The sequence below is a fragment of the Oncorhynchus nerka genome, linkage group LG10 (genome assembly GCF_034236695.1).
Source record: "Oncorhynchus nerka isolate Pitt River linkage group LG10, Oner_Uvic_2.0, whole genome shotgun sequence".
In the NCBI taxonomy this organism is placed as follows: domain Eukaryota; kingdom Metazoa; phylum Chordata; class Actinopteri; order Salmoniformes; family Salmonidae; genus Oncorhynchus; species Oncorhynchus nerka.
In genome coordinates, this window is record NC_088405.1 from 44,925,205 (window position 1) to 44,953,020 (window position 27,816).

The 27,816-nt window shown below is 39.8% G+C and overlaps 1 protein-coding gene across 1 annotated transcript in view; it reads right to left on the bottom strand.

The window, feature by feature from the left end:
* Positions 1-27,816, bottom strand: part of LOC115136377 (phospholipid phosphatase 4) — a 126,585-nt gene that overhangs the window by 32,601 nt on the left and 66,168 nt on the right. The window contains exon 3 of the mRNA XM_029671965.2: positions 18,283-18,373. Within this exon, the coding sequence (XP_029527825.2) occupies positions 18,283-18,373 (91 nt within the window). The remainder of the gene's footprint in view (positions 1-18,282; positions 18,374-27,816) is intronic.

Sequence of the window (27,816 nt, forward strand, 5' to 3'; positions counted from 1 at the left end):
GCATAAGCTGCCCATCAACAGTAATTTTGGGCCCAAGGCTGTAAAACAGGGGAAGGCTGTCCACCCACTTGTCCCACAGTGACTTTATAGACGCTAGCTTGTATCTCTGCCACCGAGCTGGTCTGGGGTCTCACTTATCGAAGTGGTTCATCCTGGAAATAATGTGGAAGTTTTCCAAAAACATTGTTGCACAGAAAAGTTCTCTGCCAGTTTCTGCATCCCACAAGGATTGGATCTGAAAACACCAGCAAGGATAAGAAACCAAAAGTATGCATGTAAATGAGTTTGGTCCATCTCCTTCCATCTCTCTCCAAAAACACGCCTTCCCTCTAAATTAGTGCAGTCCAGAATGATTTTCTGGATGGTGTCTGGGATGAACAGTTCAAAAGAAGGCTTTATGTTCTGCACATGAGTAAATGCCTATCTGTGTTGGCCCTGGTTGCATCACATTGGCAGTCATGCAGGGTGGCTCATTCCTTGGCCAAGAAGACCATTCAATTTCACCATTTTTTGACATCCATATTTTTCCTCCTGCAGACTGCTGATGAGCTGGTTGCTGACAGGCTGGTCCTGGGGCTGGCTGCTGACAGGCTGGTTCTGGGGCTGGCTGAGGGTCATTTCATCCTCTTTGTCCAACTCACTGTCAGACTTCGAATTGACAGAGACATGATCCTCATATTCGGAAAATTCTTCATCGTCCAAAGTGGAAGACGTTCCTTCCACACTAGCTTTATTTCTAAGGCCTTCTGAATAGAGCTGATTTTTTTGCCATACTGATTGATTGTGGTAAGGAGCCACACATGCAAAGATATTTATTTGTTTTGTTTTGTCAATGAGCATATGTCTGGCTTCTCTGCATTGTAGGAAAAAAAATGTAAGAAAGTGCCAATTTGGGATGTCTGATTTCTTATTTTCTTAACCTGTTGAATCTAGGGGTCTTTTTTAAAATTTTAAATAACGTTCCCAAAGTAAACAGGCTATTTTTCAGGACCAGAAAATAGAATATGCATATAATTGATTTCTTATTTTCTTAACTCACCACGTTCACAGCTCATCAGTTGAGCTTCTCAATAAAAAAATATTCACCTCACACAGTAACATGCTGACCAGACTGCCATCGTGCACATGTTGACTTTGTCCACCCATACCTTACGCAATCAGGACACGCATTTTGAAATATCAAAACGAGCTCTGAACCAACTATATTAATTTGAGGACAGATCGAAAATCATTAAACATGTATGGCAATTTAGCTAGCTAGCTAGCTAGCTAATTTGTCCCGGGATTAAAACATGGGGTTGTTATTTTACCTGAAATGTACAAGGTCCTCTATTCCGACAATTAAAAGGGTAAACCGAGTATGTTTTTAGCAATCTCTCCGCCTTCAGGCTTCTTCTTCTTTGGACTTTAAATGACAGTTGTCAACCAACTTTAGGGTGCATTACCACTACCAACTGGACTGGAGTGTGGACCTCAGTTCATCTTTCAATCACCCACGTGGGTATATGCTCCTACAAACCAATGAGTAGATTGGAGAGGCGGGACTTGCAGAGAGGTGGGACTTGCAGCGCGTCAAGCTTCACAAATAGAACCAAGTTCTATTTTTAGAGCCTGCCTATGCAGACGCTCATTGACGCATGAGCAGTGAGGTTGTAATGATTGAATAATATGTGGATATTTATTTTGCAACACGAGCGCACAGGAGCAGTGTGGTCAGCATGTAAGTCAATGATGTCTGTTTATCATGATCTGATGATCCTAAATGTCCAGTGGGAACATTAAACAGCTGTCTGTCCCGAGCTCACTGGCAGGAAACTCTGAGGGCCCGGAATTGGCTAGTTATATAATGTTGCGCTTCACTAGTGATAGCTCAAGACAAATAGAAAGGAAGGCAGACAGGCAGAGTAGAGAGAATAATGCAATTGAAAGAACCTGAATTTTCATCAGGATATGTTCTACTGTTTTTAGCTTTAGGCCTATGTACTCTACTTAGTTAGCAATTAATGTTATAAACCTACTGCTGCGTTGGCCTTTAGGCTATCTTTGAGTTCCATGCGCTCATTTCTTTAGCCACAATGGATCACGGTGTATCAATTTGTCCATATGTGTCCGAGGCTCGTGCTCTCGCATTAGTTGAATTTGGAAAATGTAATTATTTTTTTATTCATATTTTTATGATTAACCTCATGACAATGATTTTGAGAAAGGACATTTTAATATTTAAAGCAAACTGTTCCACACGCAGGTAGGTAGAAATGTTTGGATAAATTGTAAGCTTCCCCAAACTTGAAACTCAGGAGCCAACTACGGTCTTTACTATAACACCCATTAAAAAACATTGTGTACAGGCAAGCACACATAGGAGGTCCCGTGAAAAAAATGTGTCCAAATGATTAGTTCTGGCACCAGCCCTGGGTTGTTGTATTTCTTCTCTTTCAGTCCTGTTGCATCCACAAAGTGAGTGCCTAACATGCTGGCCACCCATCTCTGCATGTGCATCCATGTGCGACATCGTACACATGTTGAGTTTGTCTATCCCTACCAGACTACCCTAATTATTCTGTATTACTTTGGTGGCATGACGATGTGATAAGACTCCTTTTCTAGCCGGCATTTTCAGTGGCCCTGTTGAAAATGATTCTGATTCTTCTGATTTCACTGCGATTGAGCAGTGGTAACATGGGTAAGTACCTTATATCATATTGTAGAATAGGACAGGAATATAATTATGAAATACAAATTGTAGGCTATCAGTTTTACACATCTAGGCATTCACCTCTCACAGACTCCCATATGCCTTTAGTATACATGACGACAGGCTGTAACTGATTACTAGAAATAGCCAGTGTCTTTCACCTTACAACCAAACTACTCTGTTATGAGTCATAAATTATGCATTTCCTGAACAAAAGTCAAGTAAAAAAAGATAACTCATCCAATCACAATTTTAAAATAAACAATATTTTATGCGTGCTTTTCTAAACAGATGCCACCCGCTAAGACATAAATTGGTTGTCTTTGTATTAATAAGGTGCAGACACAGAGGAGGTTGTTATTGGTGCATCCTGTAAATGTGGTAAGGGAGCATGGGCAATATTATCACCTAGTCCAGGAACTACTACTTGATGGTGCCCGACATCACCAATACTTCCAGATGAGTGAAGAAGAGATGGAGACTTCTGTCTTTTGTTGGCCCAGACCTCACCAAGCAGACGACCAACTACAGGACCCTCAATAGAGCCAAAGCAAAGACTAACTGTAACTCTAAGGTCAATTATTGGAAAAGGTTGTATTGTGTTAGCAGGTGCATGGAGCAAAGCAGTATACTACAGTGTAAAGAAACTCCAGCACACTGGTGATCATGATGCTCCACAGATGTAGGCCTATTTTCCATTGCATCTAGGGAGCAGCAACATCACCATGTGCTGGAGTGTCTTCTCATTATACTCAAGGTAAGTAAGACACATTGTTCTTTTTTAATTCTTTAATATATAAATATTCAAGGTGACATGAACAGCCATGTCAAGGCATGGTGCACCTGTTGTAGGTGAGATGAACAGCAAGGCTTGTAAAAAATGGCATATCCCCCCAATTACAATATCCACTAAATAGAAAAAAAAATAAAAGAAAATTAAATACAAGCTGCTAATATAACTGCAACAAAAAAAAAAAGTGCATTCATCAAAGTTGGTTTCACTTTAAAACTTTCACAGGGCCTTCTAAAACAACATAGGTCTACATATATGCAGGAATGGGATCTTCCTTTTAAGAAGGGATTATCGATGTAACTCTGAGTCTGTCTCAGCTCTCTAGAGAGAATGTATTGAAACCTTCATCCCAGCTATGTGTTGGAAACCTAGGTTCTGGTGAGTATTGATCCTTGAGCTCATCGTACATGATTGGCTGTGGTCCACCTCTTCCGTGCGGTGTAATTGCTGGCCTTGGTGGTGGCAGTGGTGTTGCCTGCTGGTAATCCCAGTTGTGTTGGAGACCTACAGTTGAAGTCGGAAGTTTACATACACCTTAGCCAAATACATTTAAACTCAGTTTTTCACAATTCCTGACATTTAATCCAAGTAAAAATTCCCTGTCTTAGGTCAGTTAGGATCACCACTTTATGTTGTTCGATAATGTGCATATTTATATCCAAAAATCTCAGTTTACATTGGCGTGTTACGTGCAGTAATGTTTTGATTCCAAAACATCCGGTGATTTTGGAGAAATACTCATAATAAATCATTGACAAAAGATACAAGTGTTAAAGATAGACTTCTCCTCTATGCAACCGCTGTGCCAGATTTTTTTTTTACGGAAAAAGCATAATCTGAGAACGGCGCTCAGTACCTGCTTATAAACAATTAGACAATTCTGGCATCTTGGAGTCAACATTAGTTAGAAAAAACACTATAAATATTCACTTACCTTTGGTGATCTTCATCTGAAGGCACTCCCAGGTATCCCAGTTCGACAATAAATGACTGATTTGTTCCATAAAGTTCCATAAAGCCCATCATTTAGCCACTTGTTGTTAGCGTGTTCAGCCCAGTAATCCATCTTCATGGAGGCGTGACCATTTCCTCCATGACAAAAACTCAAAAAGTTCCGTTACAGTTCGTAGAAACTAGTCAAAACATGTCTGCAACCAATCTTGAGGATGTTTTTAACATATATCATCAATAAGGTTCCAACCGGAGAATTTCATTGTCTGAATAAAATCATTGGAACGGGAACTAACTCTCACGGGAGCGCGCATCATGAGACTGAGGCGCTCTGCCAGACCACTCACTAAAAGAGATCTCATGAGCCCCTCCTTTATAGTATAATCTTAAAACTAGGATCTAAAGACGGTGACATCTAGTGAAAGCCCTGGGAAGTGCATGCACATCCATAACTATCAGGGATTTAAATAGGCACTGCTTTGGAATTCGACTTCTCACTTCCTGTTTGGATTTCTTCTCAGGTTTTTGCTTGCCATATGAGGTCTGTTACGCTCACAGACATCATTCAAACAGTTTTAGAAACTTCAGAGTGTTTTCTATCCAATAGTAATAATAATATGCATATATTAGCATCTGGGACCGAGTAGAAGACAGTTCAGTTTGGGCATACATTTCATCAAAAAGTGAAAATGCTGCCCCCTAACCTAACAGGTTTTAAAGATCATCCTCTGTGTTTAGTTAGACAGGTCACTCTTTACCCACAATAAAGCAGGGGATGTAAAACTATAACACATACATTTGTCCAGCAGCAGACTATGATCGATAATGTCAAAAGCAGCACTGAAGTCTAACAAAACAGCCCCCACAATATTTTTAATCATCAATTTCTCTCAGCCAATCATCAGTCATTTGTGTAGGTGCTGTGCTTGTTAACTTCTTTCGGATCATTGGGACGCTAGCGTCCCACCTCAACAACATCTGGTGAAATTGCAGGTCGCGAAATTCAAAATACAAAAGTTGTAATATTAAACATTCAGAAAAATACAAGTGTTATACACCATTCTTTAGTTTAGAATCTTGGTAATCGAACCGCTTTGTCTGATTTACAATAGGCTTTATGGCAAAAGCATAGCATTTGATCGTCCGAGGACAGCACCTCACCCACTTCCTGCATTAACATGAATTCATAACCTGCACAGGTGTCACACAACTCAAAAATAGAGATAAAATAAATCACTTACCTTTGGAGATCTTCTTTTTCCAAAGCGAAGGGTCCCAGTTACACAATGAATGGTCGTTTTGTTCGATAAAGTCCTTCCTTAAATCCCAAAAATGTCTGTTTATTTGGAGCGTTTGATTCAGAAATCCACCTGTTCCAACTCGCCCAAAATGACTACAAAGGAATCTAAAAATTTACCTGTAAACTTCGTCCAAACAATTCAAACAAGGTTTCTAATCAAATCAAATTCAAATCAAATTTATTTATATAGCCCTTCGTACATCAGCTGATATCTCAAAGTGCTGTACAGAAACCCAGCCTAAAACCCCAAACAGCAAGCAATGCAGGTGTAGAAGCACGGTGGCTAGGAAAAACTCCCTAGAAAGGCCAAAACCTAGGAAGAAACCTAGAGAGGAACCAGGCTATGTGGGGTGGCCAGTCCTCTTCTGGCTGTGCCGGGTGGAGATTATAACAGAACATGGCCAAGATGTTAAAATGTTCATAAATGACCAGCATGGTCGAATAATAATAAGGCAGAACAGTTGAAACTGGAGCAGCAGCACGGCCAGGTGGACTGGGACAGCAAGGAGTCATCATGTCAGGTAGTCCTGGGGCATGGTCCTAGGGCTCAGGTCCTCCGAGAGAGAGAAAGAAAGAGAGAAGGAGAGAATTAGAGAACGCACACTTAGATTCACACAGGACACCGAATAGGACAGGAGAAGTACTCCAGATATAACAAACTGACCCTAGCCCCCCGACACATGAACTACTGTAGCATAAATACTGGAGGCTGAGACAGGAGGGGTCAGGAGACACTGTGGCCCCATCCGAGGACACCCCCGGACAGGGCCAAACAGGAAGGATATAACCCCACCCACTTTGCCAAAGGACAGCCCCCACACCACTAGAGGGATATCTTCAACCACCAACTTACCATCCTGAGACAAGGCTGAGTATAGCCCACCAAGATCTCCACCATGGCACAACCCAAGGGGGGGCGCCAACCCAGACAGGATGACCACATCAGTGAATCAACCCACTCAGGTGACGCACCCCTTCCAGGGACGGCATGAGAGAGCCCCAGTAAGCCAGTGACTAATCCAACCTCAGGTACCCTAATAGGTAAATAATTGATCAAATTTAAGACGGAATATACTGTGTTCAATTACCGGAGAAAAAGAATGAGGAGCGCGCACTCATTCACCCGCGCCAAAAGACTAGAGTCCTTCTGAGGGATACTTTGAATGAATACGAATACTTCTTCATTTTTCAAAAAACAAGCATGAAACAATTTCTAAAGACTGTTGACATCTAGTGGAAGCCATAGGAACTGCAATCAGGGTCCTAATTATTAGACTTTCCCATAGAAAATCATTGAAAAGTCCAATGACAACAACAACAAAAAATCCTGATAGATTGTCCTCTGGGTTTCGTCTGCCAAATCAGTTAATTAAACTGTTATACTCAAAGACATTATTTTAACCTCTTTAACCTATGGGGGCGCTATGTCATTATTGGATTAAAAAACGTGCCCGTTTTAAGCGCAATATTTTGTCACGAAAAGATGCGCGACTATTGATATAATTGGCAGCTTTGGAGAGAAAACACTCTGACATTTCCAAAACTGCAAAGATATTATCTGTGAGTGCCCCAGAACTGATGCTACAGGCGAAACCAAGATGAAACTTCAAACAGGAAATGAGCAGGATTTTTGACGCTCTGTTTTTCATTGTCTCCTTATATGGCTGTGAAAGCGCCACGAATTAGCCTGCCCTTTCTATCGTTTCTCCAAGTTGTCTGCAGCATTGTGACGTATTTGTAGGCATATCATTGGAAGATTGGCCATAAGAGACTACATTTACCAGGGGTCCGCCCGGTGTCCTTTGTTGAAATTGTTGCTGCTCGCATTCATCCATGTGATTGAGACAGAGAGGAGACTTCCAGGAATGATATATCATGAAGAGATATGTGAAAAACACCTTGAGGATTGATTCTAAACAACGTTTACCATGTTTCAGTCGATATTATGGAGTTAATGTGGAAGAAAGTTTGGCGTTTGGATGAATGAATTTTCGTTTTTTTTTGGTAGCCAAACATGACGCAGAAAACGGACCGATTTCTCCTGCACAAATAATCTTTCAGGAAAAACTGAACATTTGCTATCTAACTGAGAGTCTCCTCATTGAAAACATCCGAAGTTCTTCAAAGGTAAATTATTTTATTTGAATGGTGTTCTGGTTTTTGTGAAAATTTTGCCTGCTGAATGCTAACGCTAAATGCTAACGCTAAACGCTAAATGCTATCAATACTGTTACACAAATGCTTGTTTTGCTATGGTTGAGAAGCATATTTTTGAAATTCTGAGATGACAGTGTTGTTAACAAAAGGCTAAGCTTGAGAGCTAGCATATTGATTTCATTTCATTTGCGATTTTCATGAATAGTTAACGTTGCGTTATGGTAATGAGCTTGAGGCTGTATTCACGATCCCGGATCCGGGATGGCTCGACGCAAGAAGTTAACAGTTTTAAAAACTTTAGAGTGTTTGTTATCCAAATCTATCATGCATATGCATATCCTGAGTAACAGGCAGTTTACTTTGGGCACCTCAGTCATCCAAACTTCCGAATACTGCTCCCGAGCCTTAAAAAAGTTAAATGTGTGCAGAAAGTATGTTGTCAATAATTTTATTGTATCTGGTCAGTTTTTTTCCAAATTTTTACCAAGGGTTGGCAACAGGCTGATTGGTCAGCTTTACTATTCTTAGGTATTGGAATGACCTTTGCTTCCCTCCAGGTGTCACGCCCTGGCCTTAGTTATCTTTGTTTTCTTTATTATTTTGGTTAGGTCAGGGTGTGAAATGGGGGATTTATGTGTTTTTTCCTGGTCTAGGTGTTTATGTAAGTCTATGGTTGCCTAGATTGGTTCTCAATTAGAGGCAGGTGTTTATCGTTGTCTCTGATTGGGAACCATATTTAGGCAGCCATGTTCTTGGGTATTTTGTGGGTGATTGTCTTCTGTCTTTGTGTCATTGCACCAGATAGGACTGTTTCGGTTTTCACATTTTGTTATTTTGTAGTGTTCTCGTGTATGGTCTTGATTAAACATGTTGAAGTCTAACCACGCTGCATTTTGGTCCTCCTCTCCTTCAGCGGAAGGAGGCCTGAGTGCACACACTTTCTAATAGGCTTACATTGAAGATATGGCAAATAGGACTGCCAATATTGTCCACTATTATCCTCAATAATTTCCTCAGTAATTTTCCATCCAAGTTGTCAGACCACAGTGGCTTGTCATTGTTGACAGAAAACAATCATTTTTCACCTCTTCCACACTAACTTTACAATGCCTGTCTTTCATAATTTAGTCAGATATACTCGGATGTGTAGTGTCAGCGTTTATTGCTGGCATATTTCTGGCCAAATTTTTCAAATCTTGTGAAGGACAAAATTGTTAAAGTTGCTGGCAATATCAGTGGGTTTTGTGATGAATGAGCCATTTGATTCAATGAGTGACGGAGTTGAGATTGCCGTTTTGACCATTTCATTCTTTATGTCATTTATCTTTATTTCAAAGTGTTCTTTTTATTCAGTTTAGTCACATGATTTCTTAATTTGCAGTATGTTTGCCAATCGTTTGTGCAGCCAGACGTATTTGCCATTAATTTTGCCTCATCCGTCTCAACCATACAATTGTTCAATTCCTCATCAATTGACGGGGATTTATCAGTTTTTACAGTCATTGTCTTAGTGGGTGCATGCTTCTTACTGACTGGGATAAGAAATTTCATAAATGTGTCAAGTGCAGCGTCTGGTTGCTCTTCATCACACACCATGGACCAACAAATATTCTTTACATCAACAACATATGAATCACTACAATACTTTTTGTATGACCTCTTATACACTATATTAGGTTTTGTTTTCCCAGATATCGCTACTATATTGTGATCACCACATCTGATGGATTTGGATACTGCTTTAAATACATTTCTGCTTCATTAGTAAAGATGTGATCAATACATGTTGATGATTTCATTCCTGTGCTGTTTGTAACTACCCTGGTTGGTTGACTGATAACCTGAACCAGGTTGCAGGCACTAGGGATAGGGGGCAGCATTTTCACATTGGATGAATTGCGTGCCCATAGTGAACTGCCTCCTACTCTGTCCCAGATGCTAATATATGCATATTGTTAGTATTGGATAGAAAACACTCTGAAGTTTCTAAAACTGTTTGAATTATGTCTGTAAGTATAACAGAACTCATAGGGCAGGTAAATTTCCAAACAGGAAGTGGAAATTTGGGGCTGGTCGAATTTTAAGTCATCGCCTATTCACATCCAAACAAGATAATGATATGTTCGTACTTCCTACGCCTTCCACTAGATGTCAACAGTCAGTAGACCGTGGAATGAAGCCTCTAGTGTGATATATGACCGGATGTGAGGGGAATGAGTCAGTGGTCTGTCAGAATGCCAGTTCCTGATTGCGCACATTACTGTTGATATCGCCTGAGTTCCATGACTCTGTAGACAAAAACGAATGCTCCGGTTGGAACGTTATTGGATATATATGAAAATAACATCCTGAAGATTGATTCTCTACTTAGTTTGACCAGTTTATTCGACCTGGAATATAACTTTTTGATGTTTTTGTCCGAGTTCACCTGGACCAGCACCAGCTTTTGGACATGTGAACTAACCGTGCTAGCAAAAGCAGCTAATTGGACACTAGTAATGGACATTATGGAACAAAACAATGATTTATTGTGGAACTAGGACTCCCTGCACTGCCTTCTGATGAAAGATCATCAAAGGTAATGGAATATTTATGACGTAATTTCGTATTTCTGTTGACTCCAACATGGCGGAGAAATATTGTTACGTCTTAGCGCTGTTTTAGATTATTGGATGGTATGCTTTAAAAAAAAATCTGACACAGCGGTTGCATTAAGAACCAATGTATCTTTAATTATATGTAAAACATGGATCTTTCGTCAAAGTTTATGATGAGAATTTCTGTTATCTGGCTTAGCTCTGTAATTACTCCGGATATTTTGGGGGCATTTCTGAACATGGCGTCAATGTAAACCGAGATTTGTTGATATAAATATACATATTATCGAACAAAACATAAATGTATTGTGTAACATGATGTCCTATGAGTGTCATCTGATGAAGATTATCAAAGGTTAGTGATTCATTTTATCTCTAATTCTGCTTTTGTGACTATCTTTGGCTGGGAACAATGGCTGTGTGTTTTTTTGGATTTGATGGTGATCTAACATGTATGTTGTGTTTTCGCTGTAAAACATTTTAAAAATCAGACACGATGGGTAGATTAACAAGATGTTTATCTTTCATTTGCTGTATTGGACTCGTTAACCTGTTGCTTCTACTCGGGACGCTTGCGTCCCAACTAGAGCTCTGGAAATGCAAATGCGCTACGCTAAATGCTAATAGTATTAGTTAAAACTCAAAAGTTCATTAAAATACACATGCAGGGTATCGAATTAAAGCTACACTCGTTGTGAATCCAGGCAACAAGTCAGATTTTTAAAATGCTTTTCGGCGAAAGCATGAGAAGCTATTATCTGATAGCATGCAACACCCCAAAAGACCCACAGGGGACGTAAACAAAATAATTAGCATTTCGGCGTTACACAAACCGCACAATAAAATAGAAAACATTCATTACCTTTCACCATCTTCTTTGTTGGCACTCCTAGATGTCCCATAAACACTATTTGGGTCTTTATTTCGATTAAATCGGTCCATATAAAGCCTAGATATCGTTAAATGTAGACTGTGTGATAAACGAAAAAAACATCGTTTCAAAACGTAACGTCATTTTTTAAAATTCAAAAAGTCGACGATAAACTTTCACAAAACACTTCGAAATACGTTTGTAATGCAACTTTAGGTATTAGTAAACGTTAATAAGCAATAAAATTCATCAGGAGGCGATGTAAAGATCATTAGCTGTCCGTCTGGAAAAATGTCCGGCTAGAAACTCAACGAAAATATCCGGTCCTAGACCGGATTAGATACGGTGTCCTGTATGTGTTTGACCAAGAAAAAACTCGAAGGGAAATGACAAGACTCTAGACACCCTGTGGAAGCTGTAGGTACTGCAACCTCAGTCAATTAATTGTGGTTCACGTTTATCAATGGGTTCAAGTAGCGCATGGATATATTTTCCCCATTTTCAGTGATCAGTTTTTCAGTGGGTCGACTGAAGAGGTTAAAGAAAAGTATTGTAGCTACATTGTTTCTACACAGGAGCAAGCAACTTAATGTAAAGTGAAACACATCATGGAATACTCATGCAATTACTATGTAGTTACTATGTTGCAACGCATGCTCGATGTCCGCATCCAGCTCCCACACCACCGGTACTACCAGGCAAGAGGCCGGAAGTATGGGAGTGTGATACATGGACCGCTCCTCAGTGTCATACATCCGGAACAGTGTGTCTGCCTTAGCGTTCTGCGAACCTGGTCTGTAGGATAGCGTGAAAACAAAACGGGTAAAGAACATAGCCCACCTTGCCTGGCAAGAGTTCAGTCTCTTCGCTGCCCGGATGTACTCCAAATTGCGGTGGTCAGTCCAGATGACAAAAGGGTGTTTAGCCACATCATAGTTTGCCGGGCTGGGCTTCTTCAAAAAGAAAGCACAGGGGCGGAGCTTTGGTGGCGTGCCCGAGCGCTGAGAGAGCACGGCTCCTATCCCAGCCTCGGAGGCGTCCACCTCCACTATGAATGGCAAAAAGGATCCAGATGAGCCAGCATGGGAGCTGCGGTAAACAGAGCCCTCAGGTGACTAAAAGCCCTGTCCGCCTCAGCCGACCACTGCAGCTGCACCAGTCCCCCCTTCAGCAATAAGGTAATGGGAGCTGCTACCTGACCAAAACCCCGGATAAACCTCTGGTAGTAGATGGCAATACCCAGAAACCGCTGCACTTCCTTTACTGTGGTGGGAGTCGGCCAATTAAGCACGGTTGAAATGCGGTCACTCTCCACCCCTGACGTGGAAATGCGGTACCCTAAGAAGGTGACGGACTGTTGGAAGAACAGACATTTCTCAGCCTTGACATACAGGTCATGCTCCAACAGTCGACCAAGCACCCTGCGCACCAGGGACACATTCTTGGTGCGTGTAGAGGAGTATATCAGAATGTCGTCGATATACACCACTACACCCTGCCCGTGGAGGTCCCGGAAAAACTTGTCAACAAAGGCCTGGAAGACTGATGGAGCATTCATCAACCCATACGGCATGATGAGGTACTCATAGTGCCCTGAGGGGGTACTAAATGCCGTCTTCCACTCGTCCCCCTCCCGGATATGCACCAAGTTGTAAGCACTCCTGAGATCCAATTTTGTGAAGAATCGTGCCCCGTGCATTGACTCGATCGCACTGGCGATGAGAGGCAGCGGGTAGCTGTACCTCACAGTGATCTTATTGATCCCCTCGATAGTCAATACACAGGGGCAGACTGCACCTGTAGTGATCGATCAGGGCCCTGTCGTTCCATCCCGCGCTGGCGGCCATGGTCTGGAATTCCTGGGCAAAATCATGCGCGCTCCTCGTCCACTGCCTCAGGTGTAAGAGATGTTCACACAGGTGGGTGGTCGAACACTGCTCGAAAGTGGCGGGTGAATTCTGCGTAATGGTCCAACGCCGTGTCTCCCTCACGCCATACGGCGTTGGCCCACTCCAGGGCTTTGCCTGAGAGGCAGGAGACGAGGGCGGACACACTCTCACGCCCGAAGGAGCCGGGTGGACGGTCGCCAGGTAGCGCTCCAGCTGTAGTAGAAACCCCTGGCATCCGGCATCCATCCCATCATACTCCCTCAGGAGCGCGAGTCGAATCCCGCTGGGACCAGGTGAAAGAGGGGTGGACAGTGGGACCTGTTGTAGTGGGGCTGGTGGTGGAGCTGAAAAACCTCCTCCTCTCTCCCAACTATCCATTGTCTGCAGCATGCGATCCATGGCTGTGCCCAGACGTTGCAACTTGGTCGCGTGCTACTGAACGCTCCTCCACTGAAACTGGGAGGGCGTCTGCTCCTGCTTACTCCATTCTTCAGGTGAATGATTCTGTAAGGCGTGTATATGGGAGGCGAAGTCAAGTGCAGGAGAGCAGAGTATAATAAACAGGCACACTTTAATACCGGTTAACAAATGACAGCACATAACACATACTAGTGCTAAATCACCGTCTAAAACAAAATATATACTTACTTTATACTTGCGTACTATTGTTTGTACACATGAACGTGGTACCTTCAGGCGTTTGGAAATTGCTCCCAAGGATGAACCAGACTTGTGGAGTTCAAACATTTTTTTTTCTGAGGTCTTGGCTGATTTCTTTTGATTTTCCAATGATGTCAAGCAAAGAGGCACTGAGTTTGAAGGTAGGCCTTGAAATACATCCACAGGTACACCTCCAATTCACTCAAATGATGTCAATTAGCCTATCAGAAGCTTTTAAAGCCATGACATCCTTTTCTGGAATTTTCCAAGCTGTTTAGAGGCACACAGTAAACTTTGTGTATTTAAACCTCTGACCACTGGAATTGTGATACAGTGAATTACAAGTGAAGTAATCTGTCTGTAAACAATTGTTGGAAAAATGTAAAAAAGTAGATGTCCAAACCGACTTGCCAAAACTATAGTGTGTTATTAACCTCTAGCGTCGAGCAATCCCGTATCCGGGAGCGTAATTATAGCCTCAAGCTCATTACCATAACGCAACATTAACTATTCATGAAAATCGCAAATGGAATGAAAGAAATATATTCACTCACAAGCTTAGCCTTTTGTTAACAACACTGTCATCTCAGATTTTCAAAATATGCTTTTCCACCATAGCTACACAAGCATTTGTGTAAGAGTATTGATAGCTAGCCTAGCATTCAGCAGGCAACATTTTCACAAAAACAAGAAAAGCATTCAAATAAAATCATTTACCTTTGAAGAACTTCGGATGTTTTCAATGAGGAGACTCTCAGTTAGATTGCAAATGTTCAGTTTTTCCAAAAAGATGACTTGAGTAGGAGAAATCGCTCCGTTTTGTTCATCACGTTTGGCAAAAAAAAAAATCTGAAAATGCAGTCTCTACAACGCCAAACTTTTTACCAAATTAACTCCATATTATCGACAGAAACATGGCCAACGTTGTTTAGAATCAATCCTCAAGGTATTTTTCATATATCTATTCGATGATAAATCATTCGTGGCAGCTGTGTTTCTCCTCGAAGCAAACGAAAAATACACGCAGCTGGAGATTACACAATAATTGCAACGGAGGACACCAAGCGGACACCAGGTAGATGTAGTCTCTTAAGGTCAATCTTCCAATGATTTGCCTACAAATACATCACAATGCTGTCGACACCTTGGGGAAAAGACAGAAAGTCTAAGCTCATTCGTGACCCATACACAGCCATATAAGGAGACATTGGAACACAGCGCATTCAAAATCTGGGGCACTTCCTATCTGAAATTTCATCTTGGTTTCGCCTGTAGCATTAGTTCTGTGGCACTCACAGACAATATCTTTGCAGTTTTGGAAACGTCAGAGTGTTTTCTTTCCAAAGCTGTCAATGATATGCATAGTCGAGCATCTTTTCGTGACAAAATATCTGGTTTAAAACGGGAACGTTTTTTTATCCATAAATTAAAAGAGCCTCCCCTATATCCAAGAAGTTAACAAGAAATTTGTGGAGTGGTTGAAAAAAAGAGTTTTAATGACTCCAACCTAAGAGTATATGTAAACTTCCGACTTCAACTGTAAATATAATACCTATACTGTTTATGCTAACACATATTCCTGTTCATTTACTAAAATCAGTTTGTTGCAGCTAGTTCACTCCGTCACAGGCTAGCCGGCAAAGTCGCGTTAGATGGTAAACTTTGAGCTAGCATAAGTTAGCCTTATTCTTTTGTTGCTTGGGTTACCCCCCTGTCATAAAATAGTGCATTATGGGTAGAGTTCTGAAACAAGGTCCAGATACAGTAGAAAAATATGAGATACAATCTACATTTGACCTTTAAAACACTTTTTATTTTTAATCCCAGCCCCCCCGTCCCCGCAGGAGGCCTTTTTCCTTCTGGTAGGCCGTCATTGTAAATAAGAATTTGCTCTTAGGTAGCCTAGTGCTTAGAGCCTTAGACTAGTAACCGAAAGGTTGCAGGATCGAATCCCCGAGCTGACAAGGTAAAAAATATGTTGTTCTGCTCCTGAACAAGGCAGTTAACCCACTGTTCCTTGGCCGTCATTGAGAATAAGAAATTGTTTTTAACTGACTTGCCATGTAAAAACCTGTTTGGGAAAAGCGTGCTGCTAGTGGGACACCGACAACATCCGGTGAAATTGCAGAGCGCAAAATTTAAATTATTATAAATATTTAACTTTAAAAAAATCACACGTGTAATACATCAAAATAAAGCTTAACTTCTTGTTAATCCAGCCGCTGTGTCAGATTTCAAAAAGGCTTTACAGCAAAAGCACACCATGCGATTATCTGAGGACAGCGCCCAGCACACAAAACCATACAAACATTTTCCAACCAAGTAGATTAGTCATGGAAGTCAGAAATAGCAATATAATTAATCACTTACCTTTGATATTTTTATGGTTGCACTCACAAGACTCCATGTTGCACAATAAATGTTTGTTTTGTTCGATAAAGTCCCTCTTTATGCCAAAAACCTCAGTTTGGTTGGCGCATTTTGTTCAGTAATCCATTGGCTCAAAAGGTGGTCACAACAGGCAGATGAAAAATCCAAATAATACCAGTAAAGTTCATAGAAACATGTCAAATGATGTTGATAATCAATCCTCAGGTTATTTTTTATCTAAATAATCAATAATATTTCAACCGGACAATAGCGTTGTCAATATAAAGGAAAAATAACGAAAGGCGCGCTCACATGTGTAAGGGCTATTTGACCAAGAAGGAGAGTGATGGAGTGCTGCATCAGATGACCGGGCCTCCACAATCCCCCAACCTCAACCAAATTGAGATGTTTTGGGATGAGTTGGACTGCAGACTTAAGGAAAAGCAGACAACAAGTGCTCAGCATTTGTTGGCCCCCTGTCACGACTGTTGGAAAAGCTGGTTGAGAGAATGCGAAGAGTGTGCAAAGCGTGGCTATTTGAAGAATCTCAATTATAAAATATTTTTTTGATTTCTTTAACGCTTTTTTGGTTACTATATGATTCCATTGTGTTATTTCATAGTTTTGATGTCTTCACTATTATTCTACAATGTAGAAAATAGTAAAAATAAAGAAAAACCGTTGAATGAGTAGGTGTTCTAAAACGTTTACATGTAACTACTGTGTTATGAGTACATGTATTACTATTTAGTTACATATTAATTAATGTGCACTTGATGTAAAGTGTTACCTGATGCGTTCTCCGTTTTGCTCTACGACCCTCACAAGTGTCACGGGACTCGTCTGAAAGTAACCGGTAGCGTTTTTTTTAAACAAATGGAAGTACTGTATGAAGGTAGTTTGGGCCTACCCCCAAAAAAGGTTCAAATATTTGTAAAAACATATACATGAGTATACATATATATACTGTACATATATCTCCTTGATTTAGGACAGAAACTTCAAAACCTTGTATCTTATTATTCATTTTTTGACTGTTCTTTATGCATTTATGAATGTGTTATTCAATGTATTTACATGGGCTTTAATAGTAAAAGCAAAAATCTATATTTCATCAAATCATTTTTAAAATGTACCTTTATTTAACTCAGCAAGTCAGTTAAGAACAAATTCTTATTTACAATGACGGCCTAGGAACAGTGCGTTAGCTTCCTTGATCAGGGACAGAACAACAGATTTTTACCTTGTCAGTTTGGGGATTTGATCTTGCAACCTTTCGGTTACTAGTCCAACGCTCTAACCACTAGGCTACCTGCCGCCCCATATTTTTTTGAGTGGTATCTAAAGGGTTCCTAAAATTCCAAATCAAATAGCTTAATGATCCATAGGATTACCATCGTAAAACAATTCCATGCGTCAGTTTAGCACCCCCCCACAATTTCTATGCCTCAGTAATGCAAAAATACATAATATGCACTTAATATGGACATATCAACTCACTGATTTCATTCCCACACATTAGACCAGCCATCACAACACTACCGTATTTCTTTCACATCAAGTCCGCATTAGAAAACATCACTGTTCTGTCACAATTTATCCACCATTTATATATAGTATGACATACGCTTATAGATGATGTGTGAAGCTTAAATGTCATGCTTCTGATGACTTTATGTATGCTATATAAAGCCTTTATAAGTTGTAGTTTGTTTATAGTGTGACCAAAAATTGGCAAAATAAAACACAGATTCAGGATAATGGTGACTATGAAGAACGAAAGGAGGATTATGTAATTAACCTTATTAAAGTTGCTTATACGGATCCTCATTAGATGTTACCTTAACAACTACTATTCCTCCTACAGGATGTGAGATGTGGTATGGCCTGCATTACAACCACATATTTAATCATACTCACAGCATGTCTGCAGGATGTAAATAATTATAACAGTTCAAATAAAATGATGAGACAATTTAAGGGTTCAAAACATACATACCTAGACACGCTTCCTTGATTTCTGTCTTATCTGTCCGCCGAATGATCTTCACCACGAATATCACAGCCAAAGGTGTGAGAAATGAAATTGCCTGTGACGAAAACAAGAAGAATCACAATCAAAAGACAAACAACACACTTACGTACAGTATCACTGACATTGTTGCCGATTACAGGAACTCTTAGTCGTTTCCCAAAGAGGTCCACTAGAGAGATTTTCCTGGCTTGACACAAAATTACTTTTCCTTCCACTGGGAGTGTACAGTGTGGCATCTACCGTTAAAAGTTTTAGTCAAAATAGTGCAAAATGAGCTGCCACCGATAAGGTTCTTTATTGTGCTCTGGAATCTCTTGCACTAAAGGGAGCATTCTGTTTGGTGTTCAGTGGCTGTCACTCCATAGGAGACTTGGGCATTCACAGACACCAGGTTATTATTTCTGCTTCAAAAAGTGTTAATTACTTTCGGCCCCAATTCAATAATCCTGTTTTTCCTTCAAAATCTGCAGTGGATGCAAACACTTGATTCATAAGATGTGCAGCACATTGATGTTCACAGCACATCGAATTTCCCTTGAGATAGCGATAAATTGATTGTTTAAGTCTTTAAATTCAAATTTATTGTATCAGTTAAGCAATCTGTTTCAAAATCACTATCGCTCTCTGGCAATTATAACCTCACCCAGGAGATCATAGCGGGTCTATGAGAGGTCAGACTGAGTAGGGCTCTTTAACTTCTGGGATGAAGTATGACTATGGATTAGATACAGGATAGGCACAGCCCTGTCTGTGTGAAGCACAAAAGTGATAGATGGAGAAGCAAAGTTTGCGTATTGTTGCTTTGTCAATACAAATATGTTATTTTGTCATCACAATAAAATTACTTTTTGGAGAGAGTTTCTGTTTAGTTTTTTAATATAATTTTCCTTGCTTTTTATAGAAGGCAGGGGAGGAAGTTACACAGACGTTATGGTGTTAACCTTCTTCAATGTGTATCAGGGGACAGCAGTAAGCCGCTATCACTCTGCGTATTTGCTGACCTGTGACACAGTTAGATGGGAGCAGCCAAAGAATTAACACACACAGGAACTTTATTTATACACACTGGAGATGAACATGGGCATATGCATGGGGATGGTTCTGTAACGGACAGAAATAGAGATACTGTAGAATGAATATGCTATACAGGAGATAAATACACTGGCTTGAATGGAAATATGCAGTACGATAGAATGGGATAGAACAACAAAGATTGTATCTAATATTGACCTAATAATTACCATGTATTACATAGTAACACCAGATTAATGACTAGCATGGCAATAGGACAGTAAAGAATAATGGCTAGGACTGTATATAGCATATAGTAGGCTATTGCACACCAACATTCAAGAGCAAGGACTGTATTTAAATCTATAGGAAATAGGAAGAAGTAAAACAGTGACTAATATTTGCAGACAATATCAGTAGTAGTAACTAAGTAATAACAGGAATGAGAACTACATAGAATAATGCTATTCTGCACATACTGCAATGACAACAACATCGACAACAACTTACTTTGTTTACACGTCCCATGGCTATATGTCCACTCGCGTTCTCAGACCAGAAAACATGGTTCAGGACCGCGCTAAAACGTATACGTTTGATGGAGCATGCAAAGGACTAGATTAACTAGACTGCTTCGAGCATCTGACCAATCACAGGATGCATGATACGTGCATGGGGTCAGTGTGGGGTGCATGGGGTCAGTTTGATTGGCTGAAGCCATGAACTGGAGGTGATCGATATTCTCAAGTGAGGGGAGAGCTAGACTACAGTGGTTCTTCCTTTGAAAGTTTTGAGCTTATGCTGCGACCGTTAGTGGTAGATGATAGCATTCTGTCATTGCACCAAACTATCACAAGGGGGAGTTAGAACGCTGATCTATCGATGGAGGTGTTAACCTCTTGAGTGTAGGGGGCAGTATTTTGATGTTTGGAATAAAAACATACCCAAATGAAACTGCCTATTTCTCAGGCCCAGAATCTAGAATATGGATGAAATTGGCAGATTAGGATAGAAAACACTATAAAGTTTCCAAAACTGTCAAAATATTGTCGGCGAAAACCTGAGAAAAATCCAGCCAGGAAGTGCTGTTTTTCATGAAACCAATAACCTATTTTCGTCTGCCCCGTCGTGACCACTCGAGCCTGTGGATTTCTGAACAAAACATGCCAACCAAATTGAGGTATTTTGGATATAAAAATAATCTTTATCGAACAAAAGGAACATTTATTGTGTAGCTGGGAGTCTAGTGAGTGCAAACATCCGCAGATCATCAAAGGTAAGTGATTTATTTTCTTGCTTTTCTTTGCTGCTAGCTGTTTGTAATTTTTGTCTGCTGAGAGAGATGTAAAGCTTTCTTGAAATCTGACACGCCAGGTGGATTAACTTTTTAGAACTACCCCTCGCGGATCCGGGAGAATTGTCATCAACTACACTAATTAGCATAACACAACGGACAAAAAATCTTACTAGAAAATATTCATATTCATGAAATCAGAAGTGCAATATAGTGAAACACAGTTTAGCCTTTTGTTAATCACCCTGTCATCTCAGATTTTGAAATTATGCTTTACAGCCAAAGCAAGACAAGCATTTGTGTAAGTTTATCGATAGCCTAGCATAGCATTATGCGCAGCTAGCAGCAGGCAGCCTGGTCACGAAAATGAATCGTTTACCTTTCATGAGCTTCGGATGTTTTCACTCACGAGACTCCCAGTTAAGACAGCAAATGTTGATTTTTATAGCCGAAATACCTCCGTTTGTTCTTCACGTTTTGTTGAGCAACAAACAACGGTCACGACAACGCCGAAAAATATTCCAAATTATATCCATAATATCGACAGAAACATGGCAAACGTATTTTATAATCAATCCTCAAGGTGTTTTTCAAATATCTATTCGATAATATATCAACCGGGACAATTGGCTTCTTAGTAGGAGCGAGAGGAGCAATGGCCGCCTTTGACTATTACGCACAAATCACTCTGAGAGCCACCAGCTGACCACTGACGCAATGTTGTCGTTCACGCTCATTTTTCAGAATAAAAGCCTGAAACTATGTCTTGTGACTGTAGACACATTATAGGGAAGCCATAGAAAAAGGAATCTGGTTGATATCCATTTCAATGCTCAATAGGGAGGTATAGGAACGCAGAGGTTTCAAAATAAGAGTCACTTCCTGATTGGATTTTTCTCAGGCTTTCACCTGCAATATCAGTTCTGTTATACTGACAGACAATATTTTCTATCCTAAGTGTTTTCTATCCTAAGCTGTCAATTATATGCATATTCTAGCATCTTGTCCTGAGAAATAGCCCGTTTACTTTGGGAATGTTATTTTTCCAAAAAATGAAAATACTGCCCCATAGTCTCAAGAGGTTAACGCACCAATTTGTAAGTCGCTCTGGATAAGAGCGTCTGCTAAATGACTTAAATGTAAATGTAAATGTAACAACAAGCTAAGCTGTGTTTTGCTATATTGCACTTGTGATTTCATGAAAATTAAATATTTTTAGTCATTTCATTTGAATTTGGCACTCTGAAATTCAGTGGATGTTGACAAAAATGTGCGCCAAGGAGTTAATGGACATGTTTTCAGTCTGAGAGAGTCTTCTCTTCTCTGAAACTAGAGTCCTGCATCAGGCATAAAACAAACTGTCGGTGGTCCTGGAGCATTTAAAGCATACCGAAGATAGATGCCGCCTCTTAATGATTTCTGAGAGCCGATCTGTTATCCAACGATTATTATTATTATTATTATTAACCCTGCATTAAAATTAAATTAAGCATATCAAGCATATAATGTACAGTATTTTTTCATTAACATCTTTATGCTTTTGTTAATGAAATAATTATAAAAATGTGGAACCTGTTGACTCCAACATGGCGGAGAAATATTGTTACGTCTGAGCGTCGTCTCAGATTATTGCAATGTTAGGCTTTTTCCGTAACGTAAAAAAAAAAATGTGACACAGCGGTTGCATTAAGAACCAGTGTATCTTTAGTCAAAGTTTATGATGAGTATTTCTGTTATCTGGCGTAGCTTTCTATAATTCCTCTGGATATTTTGGAGAATTTTCTGAACATGGCGTCAATGTAAACCGAGATTTATGGATATAAAATGCATATTATCGAACAAAACATAAATGTACTGTGTAACATGTCATATGACTGTCATCTGATGAAGATTTTCAAGGGGTTAGTGATTGATTTTCTTTTTTATCCTGCTTTTGTGATTTTTATCTTTTGCTGGAAAAAGTGGCTACGTTTTTTCTTTGGTTTGGTGGTGGTCTAACATAATTATATGTTGTGTTTTCGCCGTAAAACATTAAAAAAATCTGACACGCTGGGTAGATGAACAAGGTGTTTCTTTCATTTGAGGTATTGGACTTGTTAATGTGTGGAGGTTAAATATTTCTAAAGAATATTTTTGCATTCCCTGCGCCACCTTTTCAGCTGAACGGGGGGGGGGGGGGTGGAGTTCCTGTAGGGGAACCCATCGCCTTAACAGGAAGATTTATTGAATAAATGGATGTCTTCTGAGCGCAACCATATGAAGTTCATCAAAGTAAGTGATTCATTTTATCTCTATTTCTGACTTGTGTAACTCTTCTACTTGGCTGATTACTGTTTGTAATGATTTGTCTGCTGGGCGATGTTCTCAAATAATCGTAAGGTATGCTTTCGCCGGAAAGCATTTTTTAAATCTGACACCGTGGTTGGATTCACAAGAAGATCATCTTTAAACCTATGTAAAACAGTTGTATCTTTTCTGAATTTTTATAATGTGTATTTCTGTATTTGAATTTGGCGATTTGCAATCTCACTGGATGTTGTCCAGGTGGGATGCTAGCGTCCCACATACCCTAGAGAGGTTTTAAACAGCTCGTTTTTTAATGGTAACTGTTATCTAAAATAAAAAGACATTGCGAACAAAGAGAACAGACAAAACGGACAAAGTTTCATCAAGGCAGCTTCTGTTTTTTTTGTTTGACAGCCAATATTAAAAACAATCAAATGCATTTGTGAATTCAATCGCTTTAGCTGACATGTTGCAGTTTATACAGTACATTGTTTAATTATTTAAGGGTCCTTTCTCGTCTCTGTCCTGCAGTTCTTTTAATTAATCATGTAACAGTTAACTCATTAGTAACTTGGAGCACCACAGGAAAACGTATTTAAACGAGTTACTATCTCCCGAATTAATATCTTATCTTATAAGATATTAATGTATTAGTACCTCATCATTCTGAACATCATTGACCTCGTAAATCTGCACGAACCCTAGCCTAAGTGACGATTCAGCGATACACAAATTGGCTTAGTTATTTATTTTTTAACTAACCTAAAATATCACACAGAATACATAAACACACACACAGTATAGATGATTGATTACTGACATAATGCAATGGAACACAGTCCCTAGTGGACTAACCGGATATGTCGGCTTGTTACACAATGGAAAGGGGTTGTTATGGCTGCAATCCCGCTACCGGGATCGATAAGACAACGACCAGTGAAAATAGAGGACGCCAAATTCAAACCACAGAAATCTCATAATTACAATTCCTAAAACATACATGTATTTTATATCATTTTAAAGTTAATCTTGTTGTTAATTCCACCAAAGTGTCCAATTTCAAATAGGCTTTTCAACGAAAGCACTACAAACGATTATGTTAGGTCTCCACCAAACCACATTAAACACAGTCATTTTCCAGCGAAATATAGCAGTCACAAAAAGCAGAAATAGAGATCAAATGAATCACTAACCTTGAATTATCTTCTTCAGATGACACTCATAGGACTTCATGTTACACAATACATGCATGTTTTGTTTGATAAAGATCATATTTATATAAAAAAATCTGAGTTTACATTGACGCATTACATTCACTAGTTCCAAAAACATCAAGTGATTTTGCATAGTCACATCGTTTCAACAGAAATACTCATCATAAATGTAGATGATAATGGAATTATAGATATACCTCTCCTTAATGCAACCGCTGTGTCAGATTTCAAAAAAACATTACGGAAAAAGCAACCCATGCAATAATCTGAGACGGAGCTCAGAACAATAGCCAAATTAGCCGCCATGTTGGAGTCAAGAGAAACCAGAAAATACATGATAAATGTTTCCTTACCTTTGATGAACTTCATCAGAATGCAGTCCTAGGAATCCCAGGTCCACAATAAATGCTTGATTTGTTCGCAAATGTCTGTTATTTATGTCCAATTAGCTAGAAACATCTCAAACGATGTACTGAATCAATCTTTAGAATGGTGTTTACATACATCTTGAATAACGTTTCAACCGGAGAATTAGAATGACTTCAGATGAGCGGTGGAACGCAGGTCCTTCCCGTGTGAATGCGCATGGTGAAAGCATGGTCAACTCGTGGCAGTGGTGACTATTTCCTGTTTCATTCGACCCCCCCTCACATTAGAGTCGTCAGACAAAGTTCTATGAACTGTTGACATCTAGTGGAAGGCATAGGAAGTGAAAACTCATCCATTTCTCGCTGTAATTTCAATGAGAGCTTGGTTGAAAATCTGCCAGCCCCAGAAAAAATGAAAAACAGGAAGTGGAATTTCTCAGGTTTTTGCCTGCAATATGAGTTCTGTTATACTCACATACACAATTCAAACAATTTTAGAAACGTCAGAGTGTTTGCTATCCAATACTAATAATAATTGTCGTGGAAATTTCCTCTATTTACCAAATCATGAGAGCAAACCACATCTTTAATTATATGAGCTCTATCACAACCATGTGACTCTCAGATCAATTCAGTGTCTATCAATGAATTCTCTGAGAGTTCCTTACACATTGCAACTGAGATCCTTTAATAGCAAAAGACACACATAGCCAGACAGCATAGGCATAATTTATCGTTCAGCTTTGTCTCCTAAACTATGCTCTCTTCTCAAACTCAGAACCATAAACAAATCCTCCATATCAACAGGCATATATCAAATCCATCCTATCTTGACAAGATCACAGAGACACACTGACTGGCACACAGACATTGTGGAGCCAAGAGATACACGCTTGACCTCTCCCCTCTCTCCGGCCCAAGCAACTTAGTCTTGACATAGAACAGATACTGCAACCCCGCCACAGTATTATAGAAAAATAACATTCTGATGAGAAGTAACTTACAAACATATGATGAATATAAAACATCTTACCTATGTTACCAACTAATTCTGATTATTCCCCAACATAATATGCAAATATTAGCAACTATGACTGAGGAGCAGGCCGTTTACTATATGGGCACCTCTCATCCAAGCTACACAATACTGCCCCTGCAGCCATAAGAAGTTAATGTGGTGGTTTGATGTCTCATTTGATCCACCAGAGGTCACAAGGTCCTACATAGGCTCCTTTTGTTCTGGAGTGTTCGTTATAATGCATCCATCAGAGGGTTATCACACAGTGGTGATAGGGAGATGTTTTTCTTTCCCATCTGTGTAGATTGTTCTAGACTACTTTACATTACCCAGCTGCAGACTGAGAATGTTTGGTATAGTCTTCACCTTCTTCACTCGTCGAGAGTTTCATAGGATCTTACAATTTTCTGGTCTTGTAGTTTTAACCATTTCCAGCCTTGTAGCCACTGCTCCACGCTGTCTGGTCTGTAGAGATTTAACCATTGGTAACGTATTCAACTCGCGCTGCATGTAGACTGGTCTCAATGGTTGATTATTCACGGTACAGCTAGGACCACTTCACACACCGGCAGCAACCCGGTATGTTTTAATCTAATTTACATTTCGTTACGAGTCCTTTTATGCTTGGGTAAAAAAGGGGGTGTTTCATCAAGTTGGGCATGGTTACTCACTTCGCAAAAGTTCATGAGAAAAACAATTATCTCATTTAGAAGGCAAGAATCACATTTTATCTTCACAAAAGTATTCTTAATAATTTATTTATACAACATTTAGATGCCAACCTGATAACTAGAACGTGTACACCTTCAGAGTTACAGTTATCATGTTATACCGTCCTTAATGACATCACAAAATCATAAATTATATTACATGATTATTGTTTGTGTCCCCACCAGCCATTTCCCACCTTTTTTATGTTAGAAATATTGTTTCATTGTCCACTTTTGGATGTTGGAGTTTTGGCAAAGTCTCTCTCTACACACATCACATTTCTTTCTCAATACTGCAGAACCAAAGGGAGAGTTCCTGCCAGGAATTTATGATCCGGTTGTTAATACATAATACCAGGACAACTCCCCCAGGAGAGAGAGAGAGTTTGGTTATCTGTCAGCCATTGGCCTAACTGATGGATCCCTTTGATCCTCACCCAGGAGAGAGAGAGTCATGACACCTGTATGCCAATAAGTAAGTTACACTAAAATAGCTACAGTAAAAATGACTCTTAACTTAACTTCTCAAAAATTCCCTCTGGTGGTCAAACTAGCATTAACGAGCTCCTGTTGGTACTAGGGGGCAGTATTTTCATTTTTGAAAAAAAAAAACGTTCCCGTTTTAAACGTGATATTTTGTCAGGACAAGATGCTAGAATATGCATATAATTGACAGCTTTGGATAGAAAACACTCTAACGTTTCCAAAACTGTAAAGATATTGTCTGTGAGTATAACAGAACTTATGTTGAAGGCGAAAGCCTGAGAAAAATCCATCCCAGAAGTGCCCCAGGTTTTGAAAGCGTTGCGTTCCAATGAGTCCCTATTGAGCTGTGAGTGTGCCATCAACGAGCTTACGCTTTCTACGTATTCCCCAAGGTGTCTACAGCATTGTGACGTAGTTTTACGTATTTCTGTAGGCGGCCACATTGCGTAAGTGGTCACATGGTGGCTCAGAGAGAGATTCTCGCGTAAAATACAGAGGTAGCCATTACTCCAATCGGTCCTACTGAAAAACGAATTGTCCCGACGGATATATTATCAAATAGATATTAGAAAAACACCTGGAGGATTGATTATAAACAACGTTTGCCATGTTTCTGTCGATATTATGGAGCTAATTTGGAATATTTTTCGGCGTTGTGGTGACCGCAATTTCCGGGCGATTTCTCAGCCAAACGTGAAGAACAAACGGAGCTATTTCGCCTACAAAAATAATATTTTGGGAAAAAATGAACTTTGGCTATCTACCTGGGAGTCTCGTGAGTGAAAACATCTGAAGTTCATCAAAGGTAAACGATTTAATTTGATTGCTTTTCTGATTTTCGTGACAAGGTTGCCTGCTGCTGGCAAGGCATAATGCTATGCTAGTCTATGATAAACTTACACAAATGCTTGTCTAGCGTTGGCTGTAAAGCATATTTGAAAATCTGAGATGACAGGGTGATTAAGAAAAGGCTAAGCTGTGTTCCAAAATATTTCACTTGCGATTTTCATGAACAGGAAGATTTTCTAGGCAGATTTATGTCCGTTACATTATACTAATTAGTGTCAGGTGATGATTACGCTCCCGGATCCGGGTTTGAGAGTCACAAGAA